The sequence below is a fragment of the Narcine bancroftii genome, chromosome 3, assembly GCF_036971445.1.
Source record: "Narcine bancroftii isolate sNarBan1 chromosome 3, sNarBan1.hap1, whole genome shotgun sequence".
NCBI classification, from domain to species: Eukaryota; Metazoa; Chordata; class Chondrichthyes; order Torpediniformes; family Narcinidae; genus Narcine; species Narcine bancroftii.
In genome coordinates, this window is record NC_091471.1 from 252,369,525 (window position 1) to 252,387,859 (window position 18,335).

Here is an 18,335-nt window from a genome sequence, read left to right on the forward strand (position 1 = left end):
GCTGCCATTATCCAACTTTTCATCAGTGCTTCTCCGTGTCATTGCCACATATACAGATTGGTTTGGAATTGGCCAGCTTTGTACATCCTGCCCATCTGTGCTAAGCACATCACTGATCCAGTTTCCCCCCAATGAAAAATAAACCTTGACTGAATTCAACTCGACAGTGAATACTTGCCAGTTCTAACACAACAGGCAGTACCCAAGTGCTTCCTGATGAAGGGTTTCCACCCAAAACATTGACTTCCATGGATGCTGCCTGACCTGCTGAGTTAACAGCCCATGGCGTGTGGTGACCTAAGGAAACCTACTCCAAAACAATCTAATCCTTCCCCACCTCACACCCTTAACCTTTTATTACATCTATGTGCCTAAGAATCCCTGTTTGCACCAGCCCTTATGTGTATTTTGTGTATTGCGCACAAGTGCTTGTCTTCTCTGTTAAATGTTAGAAACTCCATGTTCTGCAGGACCACAGTGTGACTCAAACTTTCCAATCCATCCAGTATAGATCCTTTAGGCAAGTGAGTTATCTGACTACCAGTGAGCTGATGCTCGAGGAAATCCCTGCATGGTCTCTCATGGGCAGAGGCTATGGGAACACCACTCCACAAGATGGAATGTGCGGAAAGCAGATTCTAGATGAAGTTACGACAGGAGATGGTAGGAATTCCTGCAAAAACTGCAGGCGTTCTGCTGCAGGCTCCTCCTGAACAAGGGTCAGCAGGATAAGTTACCTGATTGAACAGCTCATTAGTCAGGCCCAGGTAGTTGTGCAAAGCCACAAATGTCACTCTCTGCAGTCTCACCATGATGATCTGAGAGAGATAAAAAGATAATTGAAAATAAGCAAATTAATTGAAACATAAGAGCTGCTTACATCAAACATTTTTCTACTGAAACCTCAAAGATAAATCCATCAAAGGACTTAACCGTAGACCTCTTTCGAACCCTTCCACAGAGGCTGACTGATCCACTGAGAATGTTCAGGAATGTAGTTTTATACGCTCTTATCAAATGTCTCTGTATCTCAGACTGAAAATATTTTAATAAATTTATTTTTATTTAAATTAGAGATACAGCATGGTGATAGGCCCTTCTGGCCCACAAGCCCACACCACCCAATGTGACCAATTAACCTACTAACCCCGCAAGTCTTTGGAACGTGGAAGGAAACAGGGGCAGCTGGAGAAGACCCATGCAGACAGGGGGACAATGCACAAATTCCTTACAGACAGCGCCAGATTCAAACCCGGTTTGCTAGTGTGGTAAGAGCATTGTGCTGACCATTACACAGACTGTGCTATCATATTCATGAACTCTGCTTCCATGGCCTTCTGATGTAGAAGGATGCAAAGACTTGCTGCCTTCAGAGAAAAATAAAATCATCTTAAATGGACAACTCTATTTTGGAACAGTGACCCATTTCTGGATACTCCGAGAGTAAACATCTTCTGCAAGTCAACTGTATTACGACCTCTCTGGATCTTTTGCATTTCAATAAAGCCCCCTCTCACTCTTTTAAATTCCGGTAGATACAAGGGCAATGTTCCCTCATAAGACCAGTTGCACACCATTTCATCCCAAAGCTTCCTTGGTCTGAGTGCTCTGAACTGAAATAACCTCATCTCCACGTCATTACTGATGTTTCCCAATCTTTGCAACGTCCTTCAACCTCTTTCTGCTCCACCTCCTGTCAATCAATCCTTTATATACCTCATCTCTAGATTCTGTGAAAGTTATGACCCTCTCCATATTACCACTCACCATCGCCTACTGCCTTCAACAGGTTTGATCATCATCCATCATTCTCTTGCCACTCTACACCTTTGCAAACACATCAACACATTAAAAATCTTCCACCACCAATTGTAATAGATAAATCATAGATTAGAATATTTTACTGATTGGATGAAGTTTTCTATAATTTAATAACCAATACCTAGGCTTGGCAAGAATATCCTCATTGGAGTAAATTAAAGATTCTATTTACAGTACCCACAAGTTACAAAATAAAAGCTGCCTACTCTTATACAAACACTTCACTTGTACTGTATCCAGTGCTCCCGTTATAGCCTTCCCTACATCAGAGAGACTGGATGCAGATTGGGAGATCATTTCGCTAAGCATCTTCACTTTGTCCGCATCAATGACAAGGATCTCCCGGTAGCCACAAATTCTGCCCCTACTCCCATGCTGACGTGTCTGTCCATGGCCCCACATACTATCAAACAAAGACCACTTGTTAATTAGAAGAGCGGCAGCTAATTTTCCATCTGGGCACTGTCCAACCAGATGGCATTAACTTCAACAGTTTATGCTAGCCTACTCCCCATTCACGTTTCCTTCCCATTCCCTTCTTTCCTCCAGCTCTCCACCTCCTTCCCTCTCCATTCATAGAGGCATCCCCAGTTTGCTAGTGTGCCCTCCCTCCCTTATCCACCCATTACATCCCACCTGTGGGACCGTGCTCCTCTCCTGCCCCTCGCCCACCATTTTATTTGGACACCTGCCGACATTTTGTCATACCTTGATGTAGGGTTCAAGCCTATAATGCTGGTTCTGCATCTTTATCTTTGTTATATAAAGTACACTGTTTGACCTGCACTGTTTCTCCAGCACCGTGTTTTTACTTCAATCACAGGGTCTGCCGACTTTCGTGCTTTACTCCTTTATTCTTATCTGATGCAGTGCTTAATGAAGTGTGTTGGTGGATGTCGAGAGAGATCATCTATTTCTCACCTGCACCACTCTCACCAGGCTTTCAGGATACTTCTCAAAAATAGCTTGAAATGCCTCCACGGGCAAGCAAAGTACGGTTGACATTTCGATAGCTCGAGCAGATACAGTTCTGTATGGCCGTTGGTGACCCTAGAACAAGTAATTTTAGAAAAGAAATTAATAGTCTTGGAAGATGTTATTTTGTCCCATGTAAGATAAAGCCCAGATGAAACTTGGTCAGGACACAAAACCCTCACCACTGCTTAATTAACGATGGAAGGTACATTTTCAAGAGGCAGTCCTGGATCCAATGTCAGAGAGCAATGGAGCACAGAACATAGGCTCTTGGCTCACAACACTGAGCTGAGCATTGTCAACATTTACACCAGTCTTTTGAAGTTGAAGTTATCTCCCACGAATTTCTAGTCCAGTGAGAAGGGTTCTTTGAGAATATAAAAAGTGCAGTAGATAGGGGGAAACAGGTGGATGTTATATATAGTAAAATTCCCATTATCTGGAATTCAAGCAAATGACAGCCTCAAGCAACCAGAAAAAAAAACTGCAGGAAATAAATAGGTTTAAAAAAAAGTTAAAAAAACCCACAAAAATTGACACCCCTAGCCATTAGTTCGCCAATCATGCAACTGGCAAATACATATATCTGGCATCTACCTTAGGTGCTGGATACCAGGGGTTTTTACTGTACTTGGATTTCCAGAAAGCATTCAACAAGGTGCCACTTTAAAAAATAACTTATACATCAGGTATGGATGCACGGAGTTGGAGGTAATGTCTGAATGATAGAGGATTAGTTAACCAATACATGGAACATTACAGGCCCTTCAGCCCATGATTTTGTGCTAACCCACATATGCCTACCAAAAAAATGAAACCCTCCTTACTTGCTAACCCTCTATTTTTCTTTGATCCATGTGCCTGTCTAAGAGTCTTTTAAATGCCCCTAATGTTCCACCCTCCACTACCTACAGCTGGCAATGCATTCCAGGCACCTGCTGTCTCTCCTCGACTTTCCTCCCTTCTCTTTGTACAGATGTCCTCTGGTGTTGGCTACTCCCACCCTGGGAAAAAGATGCTGACTTATTTATATCTGTCATAATCTTTTCGACCTCCATTATCACCTCTCATCCTTCTTCGGTTCAAACAGAAAAGCCCTAGCTCTGCTCACCTTGCCTCATAGGACATATTTTTCGAATCAAGGCCAATATCCTGGTAAATCTCCTCTGCACCCTCTCCATAGCTTCCAAATCCTTCCTGTGACGAGGTGACCAGAACTGAACACAATATTTTAAGTGTGGTCTCACCAGAGATATGTAGAGCTGCAACATTACATCGCAACTCCTGAATTCAATCCCCTGATTAATGAAGCCCAGCATAACATCGGCCTTAAATGACCTGCACGGTGACCTTGAAATCTATGGATTTGGACCCCAAGGTCCCACTGCTCTTAAATATCCTACCATTAATCCTTCAATGAGTTGGGATATATTGAAGCTTCTCTGGTTGTCAATCAGTGGTGAGAGAATGCTGTCTGGATGAATGCTGGGCCTGCAACTGTTAACATACATACATGATTTGGAAGAAGGGGCTGAGTGCAAGCTTGCTGATTATTAGCAAATCGAGTGGAGAAGCAAATTGTGCAGAGGATTCAGAGAATCTGCAGACATTGATAGGTTAAATGAGTGGGCAAGGGTCTGGCAGATGGAGTACAATGTTGGTAAAAGTGAAGTCATGGAAAGGAGAAATTGAAGATCAGATTATTATTTTTGATTTATTATTTGGAGCAGGGAGGTTCTGCTATAACTGTATGAGGTACTGGTGAGGCTGCATCTGGAGTATTGCTTGCAGTTCTGGTCTCCTTTCTTAAGGAAAGATGTACTGGCTCTGGAGGTGGCCCAGAGGAGATTCATGTTACATTTTTAATGTATTATTACTTGATAATAAAAGGAAGCTTGACCACCAGTCCTCCTGGACAGTTTTCTAAAGATCCATACTCATCTTTATCCTGAATGATTTAACTACCTGCTTCTGAACACTTAATATCTGCACTTCGCTGTCAGAATTTTACACCCTTCAATAAGGCCATCTCCCATTTCTCTAAACAGCACAACCCCTGGTAATAATCGAGGGAGCTTTCACTGCAATTTGAGGCCTAATTCTCTACTTCTTATGTTCTTCTTTCTTCTTTGGCTTGGCTTCGCGGACGAAGATTTATGGAGGGGGTAAATGTCCACGTCAGCTGCAGGCTCGTTTGTGGCTGACAAGTCCGATGCGGGACAGGCAGACACGGTTGCAGGGGAAAATTGGTTGGTTGGGGTTGGGTGTTGGGTTTTTCCTCCTTTGCCTTTTGTCAGTGAGGTGGGCTCTGCGGTCTTCTTCAAAGGAGGTTGCTGCCCGCTGAACTATGAGGCGCCAAGATGCACGGTTTGAGGCGATATCAGCCCACTGGCGGTGGTCAATGTGGCAGGCACCAAGAGCTTTCTTTAGGCAGTCCTTGTACCTCTTCTTTGGTGCACCTCTGTCACGGTGGCCAGTGGAGAGCTCGCCATATAACACGATCTTGGGAAGGCGATGGTCCTCCATTCTGGAGACCTGACCCACCCAGCGCAATGTTACTTAAAAGAAATATCTCTGTTTTTTTTGGTATGTTATTTTTTGTAATTTTATTTAGTATCTGATCTAGTTCTTCCCAAAATGTATTCACTTTCGTACATGCCCAAGTTGCATGTAATGTTGTTTTCATTTCCTTCTTACAGCGAAAACATCTATCCGATAATGTTGAATCACATTTTTAAAAAATTTTTGAGGAGTGATATATACCCTGTGTAACCAATTATATTATAGTGTATTATGCGTAACCTTGTGTTTATTGTATTCTTCATAGTTCCAGAAAATATCTTTTCCCATACTTCATTTTTTATCTTTATGTTTAGATCCTTTTCCCACTTCTGCTTAGGTTTATAGTTTATTTCATTTCCCTTTTCTTGCAGCTTAATGTTGGAGCAGCATGTTGGTTATAAATCTTTTAATTATCATTGTGTCTGTAATCACGTATTCAAAGCTGCTTCCTTCAGGTAAGCTCAAGCTGTTTCCCAATTTATCCTTTAAATAAGCCTTCAATTGAGGATATGCAAACATTGTACCATGAGTTATTCCAACTTCAACTGTTCAAATGTTAATAAATTATTTCCCAAAAAACAATTTTCTATTCTTTTGATTCCTTTTCTCTCCCATTCTCTAAAGGAAAGGTTGTCTATTGTAAAAGGGATTAGCAGAGTTTCCGTCAATAATAATTTTGGCATTTGATAATTCATTTTTTTCCTTTCTAAATGGATCTTCTTCTATGCATTAGGTAAATGATGCAGTACTGGTGAGTTTTTATATTGCACCAGCTTTTCATCCCACTTATAAAGTATATGTTCCGGTACCTTCTCCACTATTTTATCTAGTTCTATCTTAGTCCAGTCTGGTAAAAATCTTAATTGTGCAGCTCTATAATAATTTCTAAAATTTGGTAACTGCAAACCACCTTAATTATACCTCTCTGTTAATTTATCTAACGCTACCCTTGGTTTCCTCCCTTTCCACAAGAATTTCCTTATTATTCTCTTTAGTTCATAAAAAAATTTTTCTGTTAAAGGAATTAGTAACGTTTGAAAAAAGTATCGTATCCTTGGGAACACGTTCATTTTAATGCAGTTTACCCTCCCTATCAACATTAGTGGTAATTCATTCCAATGTTCTAAGTCTTCCTGCATTTTCTTTATCAGTGGCTGATAATTTAGTTTGTACAAGTAGCTTAAGTTATTATCTAACCTGATCCCTAGGTATCGGATTGCTTGTGCTTGCCATTTAAATGGTGATTCTTTTTTAAATTCTGTATAGTCTGCATTACTCATTGGCATCACTTCAATTTTATTTGCATTGATCTTGTACCCCAATATTTCTCCATATTCCTTCAATTTCTTATTAATTATTTTATTGATACCTCTGGTTCTGTTAGGTATACTATGATGTCATCTGCAAATAAGATGATTTTATACTACTTCTCCTTTATTTTTATCCCTTTTATTTTATTTTCTATTCTTATCAGTTCTGCCATAGGTTCGATTGCTAAGGCGAACAATGAGGGGGATAGTGGACATCCCTGTCTAGTTGACCTACCTAGTGACTCGATACTTATCCATTTACTGCTACCTTCGCCAACGGTCCATTATACAATGCTTTAATCCAATCTATATATTTTTCTGGTAGATTGAACTTCTGTAATACTTTTAAATAAGTAGTTCCCCTCTACTCTGTCAAAGGCTTTTTCTGCATCTAGAGCAATAGCCACTGTTGGTTTCTGATATCCTTGAACTGCGTGGATTAGACATTGTCCGCTGTTCTGTCTTTTCTTAATAAATCCAGTTTGATCTTGTTTTACTATTTTAGGTACACAATTGGCCAATCTGTTTGCTAATAATGTCGCTATTATCTTATTGTCTGAGATAAGTAGAGATATTGGTCTATATGGTGCTGGTGCTAATGGATCCTTCCCCATCTTTGGTATTACTGTAATTATTGCTGTCTTACATGAATCTGGCAAGTTTTGTGTTTCTTCTATCTGGTTCATTACTTCCAGGAAAGGAGGAATTAATAACTCTTCAAATGTTTTATAAAATTCTATTGGAAATCCATCCTCTCCTGGTGTTTTATTGTTCGGCAGCTTTTTTAATATATCCTGTACTTCCTCTATTTCAAATGATTTTATTAGTTTGTTTTGTTCCTCTTCTTGCAATTTCGGCAGATCAATTTTAGCTAAAAATTCCTCTATTTTATCATCTTTCCCCATGTTTTCAGTTTGATACAATTGTTCATAAAATTCCTTAAAATTTTCATTAATCTCTGTTGGGTTATATGTAATTTGTTTGTCCTTTCTCCTTGATGCCAGTATTGTTATTTTAGCTTGTACATTTGTAATGTTTCGTATTTAATTTTTTTGTCTGCCAATTCTCTCCTTTTCGTTATATCATCCCTTTTTACTAATTCCTTTTCTGTATTTACTATCTCTCTTTCCAACTGCTCTATTTCCCAGATGTAATCTTTTAACATCTTAGTCACATGACTTATTATCTGCCCTCTAATGAAGGCTTTAATTGTGTCCCATATATAAATTTGTCTTTCACTGATCCTGTGTTTATTTCAAAATATGTTTTAATTTGATGTTCAATAAACTCCTTAAATTCCTGTCTTTTAAGTAGCATGGAGTTTAACCTCCATCTGTATGTTCTTGGTGGGATGTCCTCCAGTTCTATTGCTAATAATAGGGGTGAATGACCTGATAGTAGTTTAGCTTTATACTCAGTTTTCCTAACTCTCCCTTGAAAATGGGCTGACAACAAAAACATATCAATCCTTGAGTAAGTTTTGTGGCTACTCGAATAATATGAAAATTTCTTCTCTCTTGGGTGTTGCCTCCTCCATATATCCATGTTTCTTTTCCTGCATTGATTTAACCATAAATTTGGCCACTTTATTCTTTTTACTTGTCTTTTGTCCAGTTTTATCCAACATTGGGTCCAAATTAAGGTTAAAATCCCTTCCTATCAATATATTTTCTTGTGTGTCTGCAATCTGCAAAAAAAAAAAATCCTGCATAAACTTTTGATCCTCCTCATTAGGCGCATATATATTGAGCAAATTCCAAAATTCTGAATATATCTGACACTTTATCATTTCATACCTCCCTGCTGGATCTATTATTTCCTCCTCTATTTTGATTGGTACATTTTTGTTAACTAGTATGGCTACACCTCTAACTTTTGAATTATGTGTCCAACCCAGTTTCTCTTTAGTTTGTTAAGTTCCGCTTCAGTTAGATGAGTTTCCTGCACAAATGAAATATCTATTTTTTACTTTTTCAATAAATTTAGTAGCCTCTTCCTTTTAATTTGGTTATGTATTCCATTAATGTTCATAGTCATATAGTTGAACATGGCCATCTTATATCTTGCATACACTTCTTTGCCACCTCCATCCCCCTTTTCCTCATTTTCATCTCTTAGTTTTCTCTTATTACACTTAATGTACGACAACACATTTAAGACATAAAGTACTCCCGCCGTTCCCACATCCACTAATACCTTAAACCCAAAAGTCTCCCCCCCTTCTCTGAGTTACCCCATATCCCTTGCCAGGCAACCACAACTCCCCTTTTCATTTGGATTGCGATCTTGTTCGCAGCGTCAACTGATTTGGCAGTGACGGTTATTCCCCCTCTACCCAGCCCTCTCCAGAAAACAGTTTTAAAAAAAAACACATATAACAAAGCTCTCTCTCCTCTTTCTTCCCACCCCCTTACTCCCTTCCTTCCTTTCTCTTTTCCCGCTTTAGTTCTTTACATATACATTGTTTTTACATCTTTATATATACTTTATCGCCATTCTTCATTCTTGTTACATCTCTTCATCTCTTCTCCTGTCCTGCAAACATTCTGCAAATTCTTGCGCTTTCTCTGGATCCGAGAACAGTCTGTTTTGCTCCCCAAGGTATAAATATTTTAAGCACAACTGGATGTCTTAACATGAATTTGTAAACTTTTTTCCATAAAATCGATTTCGCTGTATTAAACTCCTTCCTCCTCTTTAAGAGTTCAAAACTTATGTCTGGGTAAAAAAATATTTTTTGACTCTTGTATTCCAATGGTTTATTATCTTCTCTAACTTTATTCCTTGCCCGTTCCAGTATATTTTCTCTTGTTGTGTATCTCAAAACGTTTACTAAGATGGATCTTGGTTTTTGATGTGCCTGTGGTTTCGGAGTTAATGCTCTGTTGTGTCCTTTCTATTTCTATTTCTTCCTGCATTTCTGTCATTCCCAGGACCTTCGGGATTTATCCTTTTATAAATTCCTTCATGTCTGTGCCTTCTTCATCCTCCTTCAGACCCACTATTTTTATGTTGTTTCACCTTCTATAATTTTCCAACATATCAATTTTCTGAGAACAACTCTTGCGTCTCTTTAATTTTTTGTCACTTTCTTCCAATTTTTCTCTTAAGTCATTTAATTCCATTTCTACAGCCGTTTCCCGCTCTTCCACATTCTCTACTCTTTTCCATATTTCTGTCATTACAAGTTCTAACCTTTGCATTTTATCTTCTGTTCTTTTCATTTTCCTTTTAATTGCATTAAATTCTAATGATGACCATTCTTTTAGTGATCTCACTTGTTCTTAAAAAAAAACCTTATCTATATTCTGTCCATCAGTTTTACCTTCTATTTCTCTGTGAAGATCTTGGTCTTCTTCTTCCTCTTCTTCTGTGTCTGTTACTGTGTTTGTGTCTTCCTCTTCTCTTTTTTGTGTCTGTGTCTCTTCTGTTTTTCCTGATGAGCTGCTTGTATCTCTTTGTCGGGCCTCTTCTTGCTGGACCTCTTGTTGCTGTTCCTCCCCTCCTGGGCTGCTCATCTGTTGTGCTTCCTGATGTTGATCTTCTAGTCGGTCATCCCTCCGTCTATCTCCCATGTCTATTTCATCGCTCCCTCTTCTGCTGCCTTCCTCGTCCCTCAGCTGTTCGCTCTGTGGCATCCCGCTCCTCTGCTGAGCCCCCTTCCCACCGGTGTCCTCTTTCTCCTTTGATTGTGCAGTTGGGCACTTTCGTTTGGCTCCGAGAGTCATTTTTGTAGTCCACTGGCTGGTGAGTCGCAACTCCGCAGGGCAGGCCCTGACCTCGAGGGTCAGGTGCCCCTCGCCACCACACAGTGCCCTGTTCCTTCTTGCAGGTAAGGCCTTTTTCTTTCTTCTCCGGTGACTTTTCTACTTTTTTTCCAGTTATTTTTACTTTCTCCTTCTTGGAAGCCATCTTCGTTCTCTTCTCTGTATCTTTATCTTCTATTTCTTATATTTTATTTTTGTTATGCTTTGCTTTTTCCTAACTTTTTTCCTATTTTCCCAACCGGCCACTACTCCATCACATGACTCCTCCACAACTTACTGGTTTAAAACAGTTTTCACATCTTTATTTCAAATTCTGAAATGTGTTCCACAGGCATGGTTAGTGAAGGAACAATGGGATCTGACCAAATAAGGGCATCCCAGAATCAGTTCTTGGTAACAAGTCTCCAGTCAAAACACAGCTACTTACGGTAATGACATCAAGAATACTGAGCAAACTATGGACGCTATCACCAGGGAAAACCTCCTTTACTACGCATTCCTTTCCTTCCTGCAAGAAAACAGAAGTCGAGTCATGTTGGCAATAACTATGGCATTGGCAGAGGTACCACAATTTAGTTCCACAAGAAGGTTCTTTCTTGAAATTTATTTTCAACACAGAAGCTTGACCAGCATTCTCAATCACTCTGACAAAGTGCAGCACTATCTCCTTGCCCCAAATATCACAAGGATTAAACATCAGGATGGGAGATAAACAAAGCTGTTTGCTGAAGGAACAGGACTTGTAACCTGGAAAATAATCTAGTTACTCACATTTCTAAAATCACTCCAAACAAACAGATTTTGAGATTAAAAAAAAAGATCTTTATTTCTGCACTAATCAAGAAAATCTTGAATATCTAACAATGGGGAAGCATGGTTGGTGTAATGGTTAGTGCAACAACGCCTTTACAGCGCCAATGATCGGGACCAGGGTTTGAATCCCACGTTGTCTGTAAGGAGTTTGCATGTACTCCCCATGTCTGCGTGGGTTTTCCCCGGGGGTTCTGGTTTCCTTCCACCCTCCAAAATGTATGGTGTATGTCAATTGGATGTAAATTGGACAGCACGGATACGTGGGCCGTAGTGGTCTACAACCATGCTATATGTCTAAATTTAACATTTAAATCCTTCTCAACATCAGTCACACTCTCACTGTTTAAAGATCTACTGCATCTTCCCATTCTTTCCCCCACACTGTTTCCAGCATCATATTTCACCTGGGAGATCCTCTTCTATTCATTTATTGTGTGAAGCTTCTCTCCACCCTCCTCATACCCTACACTGCCACCAAACTTGCATGTCTAAGATGCAGATAGGAGTTATTCTATCCTTGAAGTGTTCCCCAGAGAAATGCACTCATCTGCATCTGTGCAAATTTTATTTTTAAGAAAATTCTGCTGTTGCTTTACTTCTTCCTATGCCAATCAACTGTCAATAATCAAAACTAAGGTTGTAGCTTCCTATAGCTATGCCTGCACTGCCCTCGGGACCATGTGACACCCTCCACCACACACCTTCCTAACAACTGCACACCCTCTTTCCCTGGTAGTCCGCTGCTTCTCACTGTTTATAATTCAAATAATTTTACAACAGGAGTAGAAGTTATTTGAGGATCTCCAGATCAACTAAAATTCATCACTTAAACAATAAAGTCTGCAGATGCTGGGGTCGAGAGGAAAAAACAAATGCAACAGATCACGGAGCATCTATAGGGCGTAGAGATAAAGAAATGGCGGCGCTGCAGGACACAGTGCTGCTCCACAGGGTTCCACTGCCCAGTCGCAACACTGACAGCTCCACACAGACTTTAAACGAAGAAATCAACGGTATTTAAAAAAAAAATTCTGTAACAAGATGGCGGCACCTGTGCTGGGCAGCGTTCCACAACAGTGCATCAGACTGGCATGGGACACCAGAAACGGGAAGCACAATCCTGGATGAAATGGAGACAACCCTACAAGGAAGGTAACCACAGCAGCAGACCTGCAAGGGGCTCATTGGTTGTAGGACTCACACAGGCTGCGGACAGCTGGCAACTTGCAGTCAGTGGACCCGTACGGCTGTGGGCGATTTATGGTTGGAGGACTAGCAGAGTCTGCCAGCTGCTGGATACTACTGGCTCATGGAAACCAGGTATCAGAGTGGGGATTTGAGAGAGTATTGAGGGAAGGAAGGGCTCCCTGAAGGTTTCCGGATTGTATCAGAGGTTTGGACTTGGAGCCTGGGCTGCCAATGGTTTGAATGCGGCAGCAGAAGCTGTGGGAGCACTGGACGCAAATCTTTGCTTCCCTTTCCCTTATTGTTGGAGGTACTGGGCAATGCTCATGGCAACTCTTTGTTTGCCTTACACCAGGCAAAAGTGGAAGTATATCATGTGTATTATATTTTAATGTATTACTATGTGACCTTGAACTTGAAGTAAAAGATGCTAGAGTAGTCAATGCAGCACAAGAATCTGTGATCGTGTGGGAGTCAAACTGGAAGGTCTGTGCATTCATTAGTGATTTCAGTTGAAATGGCAGAAAAGTTTTGCACTTGATGGGTTGGAAACCCTGGGTAGATCACTCCCTGGAATTTGAACTGACCCATTTGCTTTTAACCTTTTAGTGAAGGTGTACGTCCAGAAGTGGAGAGGAATAGGATTTAAAAAAAATGTATGAATATGGAAAATATTTTTAAAATGTAGACATGCAGCATGGTAACAGGCCCTTCTGGCCCACGAGCCTGTGCCACCCAAAAACCCCTATTAACCTACAACCCTTTTTGAAAGGTGGGAAGAAATGCATGCGGACAATGGAGAGAACGTGCAAACTCCTTACATACAGTGCCATATTCAAACCTGGGTCGCTGGCGCTGCGTTAGTGTCACACTAACCACGACGCTGTGTCGACAAAGAAGAAACAAAACCTTTGATGGGGAGAATCAATCCAGTGGTAAAGTCAACTTTTGGATGAATTATAGGCTTGGTTCTTTTGCAACAATTAAGGGTCCACAAACAAATGGCAGTAAGTTAAACTGAGGAAACCAAATATCCCATTCCTGCTCCAGCCATTGAAAGATCAGCAATCACTGTTAGTGAGAAATTAAATAGAGAAGCACACACCAAAGGTGTTATCTAGGTCACCAAACATAACATTTAAAGAGACAGACAGCAAAATACTGCCAGACAGAAAGGAAATTAATGCACAAAAAAAGACAAGAGGCTGGAATTTAAGAGGAAATAATGAGAAACTGGAGGGACTCAGCAGGTTATAAAGTCTGCGGGTCCATTCTGGTACCAAAGAGGTTGACAGTAACAGACTACTGCCCTGTGGCACTGACCTCCTCAGTAATGAAAAGCTTTGAGTGCCTGGTGATGGAATGCATCAAAGCACCTCCCAGAGACACTGGACCCCTTTCAATTTGCTGGGCCCACAGCTGTTCATCATTTACACTGATGATTTGGAAGAAGGGACAGAGTGTCGTGTAGCCAGGTTTGAGGGTGATACTAAACTGAGTGGAAAAGCAAATTGTACAGAGGATGTGGAGAAGCTGCAGAAGGATATAGTTAGGTGAGTGGGCAAAGGTCTGGCAGATGGAGTACAATGTTAGTAAATGCGAGGTCAACCACTTTAATAGGAAAAATAGGTGATTATTATCTAAGTGGTGAAAAACTGCAGCATGCTGTAGTGCAGAGGACTTGGGAGAGCTTGTGCATGAATCACAAAAGGTTGGGTTACAGGTACAACAGGTTATTAAAAAGGCAAATAGAATGTTGGCCTTCATCGCTAGAGGAATTAAATTCAAGAGAAGGGAGGTCATGTTACAACTTTACAAGGTACTGGTGAGGTCATGCCTGGAGTACTGTGTGCAGTTCTGGTCTCCATACTTGACGAAGGATACAATGGCCTTGGAGGAAGTCCAGAGGAGGTTCACCAGGTTGATCCTGGAGATTAGGGGGTTGACCTACGAGGAGAGACTAAATCGTCTGGGATTATACTCACTCAAATTCAGAAGAATGAGAGGAGATCTTATAGAAACATATAACATTATGAAAAGGTAGATAAGATAGAGGCAGAAAAATTGTTTTCACTGGTAGGTGAGACTATAACTAGGGGACACAGCCTTAAGATTCAGGGGAGTAGGTTTATGATGGAGATGAGGAAAAACTGTTCTTCCCAGAGAATAGTGAATCTGTGGAATTCTCTGCCCAGGGAAGTGGTTGAGGCTACTTCATTAAACATATTTAAGGTTCAGTTAGATAGATTTTTACATAAAAAAAGAATTAACGGATACGGGGAAAAGGCAGGTAAGTGAAGTTGAGTCAATGATCAGGTCAGCCATGATCTTATTCAATGGTGGAGAAGGCTCGATGGGCCGTATGGCCAACTCCTGCTCTTATTTCTTTTGTTCTTATCTTGCCTTTTAAAGGAATGGTTCCACTGATAGCCTTGTCCCTCCACTATGCCCTGACCCACGCCTCATACGCCAACCTCAGCTCGGTTTTTAATATGATCATTCCCCAGAAGCTGTCCTCGCTGGGATTCAATACCCCATCTCAGTAAATGGATGTTGGACATCTTAACAAAAAGACCAGAGTCTGTCCAGGTTGTAGCAGAACATCGACCACCATTATGCTGAGCACTGGCACACTCCAAGGCTGTGTGTTCAGCCCGCTCCTGTTCACACTACTGACCCACGAATCCATTGTCAGATCCAGCTCCAACAGAATTATGAAGTTTGCAGAGGAAACAACAGTCATCGGCCTCATCAGCAACAATGATGAGTTGCACCACAGAGAAGAGGTGGAAAATCTTATGATATTGTGCGAGAATAACAACCTGAGTCTTAACATGGACAAGATGAAGGAGATGACTTTGAACTTCAGGAGGACCAGGAATGACCACCCTCCACTACACATTCATAACTCGGTAGTGGAGAGAGAACACCAAGTTTCTCATAGTCCACTTATCAGGGACCCACACCTCCTCACTTGCCAGAAAGGCACAACAGTGACTGCACTTCCTGAGAAGATTTAAGTGGGCAAGGCGACTGGCCACCATTAAGTCAATCCTCTAAAGGAGCTCTGTTAGGAGCGTTGTGGCCGGCTGCGTCACAGTGTGGTACGATAGCTGGAGAGAAGAGGATCAGAGGTCAATTCACAGGACCATAAGAGTGGCAGAGAGGATCACTGGGATATCCCTCTCTCCCATCGAAGAAATCTATCTGGATCATTGTCTAAAGATGGCACGCAAAATCATTGAGGACCCCTTCCACCCCACACACACAGCATCTTTCAGCTGTTCCCATTGATGAAGAGATACAGGAACTTTGGAGCCAGCACCACTAGGTTGAGAAACAGCTTCTTCCCAGAGTCAGTGAGTGTACTGAAGGACAAAATGAACAGCTCACACTAACCATCCAAGACTTTATTATTTATTAAACAGTATTTATTTATTTATTTTTATATATGTCCTGAATATATATTGCTTGCCTGTATGTGTGCTATGTCTGGTTGTGTGTTTGCATGTTTTGCACTGAGGACCAGATTCTGTTCTGTCATACTCATGCAGTTGGATGATAAATGAACTTGAACTTTAAATGCTGGAGGAACTCAGCTGGTCTTGCAACGTACATAGGAGGCAAAGATATATAACTAAAGTTTGGGTCTGAGGCCTTCCTCAAAGTTTGATTCTTCAGGTAAGACAGCATCAGTGGAGCAAAATGGTTGGGATCCTTCATCGAATATGAAGTGGGATGGGGAGATAGGAAGCATAAAAAAGGTAGTGAAGGGGCTGTGGAGGGTCCAGGAGTTAATAGGATGCTAGACAAATGGAGAGGTAGTGAGACAGGTGGAGGAGCAGACCACTAGGAGCACAGAAGGAGTGGCAGTTTTGCGATAAGAATGGGAGTAAGTAAAGGAGAGATGGAAACAGTGAAACTGGTTGGGGCTTGGGGGGGGGGGGGTGCGAGAGGGGGTGGTTACTTGAAATTGGAGACACCAAATGCAGATTGGGTAGCTTCTCCGTTGGGCATCTGCTCCCTGTCCACGAGGGCCAGTTGGAACTCGGATAGACCAGTCACATTTAAGTCATTCCCCCCACTATTCTCACACAGATACATCTGTCCTCAGCCTCCTCCCTTGGTAGTGCAAGCCCAAAATGTAAACAAGAAACATATCATATTCCTCCAGGGAACACCCTCCCTGATCTGGTTCCACTGCTCACATCTGACCTTCACCTTCTCCTATTTTCACTTTCCTCTCAAACGCCCCCACCCCCTACTGGTCTCCTTTCCTACCTGCCTCTCCAGCTTCCTATCACCTCTTGGCCCCTCTCTGGACCCTACCCCTCTCTGGTTGGCTCCTTCTCCTGACCTGTCCACTTCTCTCCATGGATGCTGCCTATCCCCACTAAGTCCAACCACTTCATTGTTTGCTAAGGAAAGGAAAGATTAAGGGGGTTGTGAGTGATGGGCAGAAACATCCAATAATATTATGGGGTGGCCAACATGTAGATGAAAATCAATATTACTGAAGTATCAGTCCACATAATTAACTAATTTGGGACAAATCTGTGGCACATGAAGCAACGTTATCTGGTCAAAAACTACACTACATCCATCATATCCAGATCAAGGAATGAATGCTCAAATTTCACTACTGTATCATAATGGGAAATTTTAATTCAAGTAATGAAATAAATCAGTAGTTTAAAATTTAGTTTAATTTTTAAATTTTAGACATACATCCCAGCTGCGTTTTGAATAGTGGGAGGAAACCCGTGCCCCTGGAGAAAACCCACGCAGAGACACAGGGAGAGCGTACAAACACTTTACAGACAGTGCGGGATTTGAACCCTGGTCACTGGCACTCCATTAGTGTCGCACTAACCGTGCCAGCCCCTAGTAATGATGATCATGAAATAATCAGATTGTTCATCAGCTATTTCACTCACTAATGTGCTTTGGAGGGGAACATCTGCCATTCTTATGCGGTCTCGCCTGTGTAAAACTCCAGACCAATTGTCTGCCTCCATGAGCCAAGTAATCACCTTGTGGAGCAATTCAGGTCAGGCAACATGCTGATTTCTCCAAGGACACCTATGTCCCGTGAAGGAACAAAGCCAAAATATGCTAGCTTAAATAGGCGGCGCAAGAGGCTATGTAATTGGTGTGGAAAAATAAGAGCAATATATGCTCCTCGGTGACAGGAACAACAAAAGCATTAACTGATGCAAAATATTTCCTTTTCCTATAATGTGCAAATTGAACTTACAGGTCCCATCAGGCTGAGTTCCAGTTTGCCATCCTGTACCACATAGATGTTGTTGTCTGCCTGCCCCAGTTTAAAGACATATTCTCCTTGTTGAAATTGTTGGAAGACCATGTGTTTACACAGCTCCAGGAACAGAGGCTTCTCAAAATGGCCCAGAACTCTGTGGAGACAAGATTCAATGGAAACAAAATAATTACACTAATATTTAGGGAGACAATTTCTGATCCTGTATAATGCAGGAGCTGCTAGATTTTCTGTACCGGGTACATGGTAACTTGAAGAATAACTCTTCATACTTTCATCAGATGCTTTACAATGGATCACTGAAAAATCGATTTCTTGCCTGGATGGAACATATCTGCCTGAGCATGCACTTAAATTAAAAAATTTAGACATGCAGCACTGCAACACTCCCTTCCGGTCTACGAGCCCGAGCTTCCCAGATACACCAATGAACCTAAAAACCCTCTACCTTTTTGGAGGGTGGGAGGAAACCGGAGCACTCGGAGGAAATCCATTTGGATACATTCAAATTCCTCACAGACAGCACGGGATTTGTACCTGGGCTGCTGGCGTTGTAATAGTGCTGCATTAACCACTACACTATCTGTGCTTAGAGGCATGTGGAGAACTTTCCTTTATCAA

General features: G+C 41.4%; 1 protein-coding gene across 13 annotated transcripts in view; it reads right to left on the reverse strand.

Annotated features, from left to right (window-relative positions):
• Window positions 1–18,335, reverse strand: part of pnpla6 (patatin-like phospholipase domain containing 6) — a 197,409-nt gene that overhangs the window by 111,811 nt on the left and 67,263 nt on the right. For all 13 annotated transcript variants that reach the window (XM_069927599.1, XM_069927607.1, XM_069927608.1 and 10 more), the window contains 4 exons: window positions 17,691–17,850; window positions 10,863–10,943; window positions 2,743–2,871; window positions 738–818 (listed from right to left, as the gene is read on the reverse strand). In XM_069927599.1, the coding sequence (XP_069783700.1) occupies window positions 738–818; window positions 2,743–2,871; window positions 10,863–10,943; window positions 17,691–17,850 (451 nt within the window). The remainder of the gene's footprint in view (window positions 1–737; window positions 819–2,742; window positions 2,872–10,862; window positions 10,944–17,690; window positions 17,851–18,335) is intronic.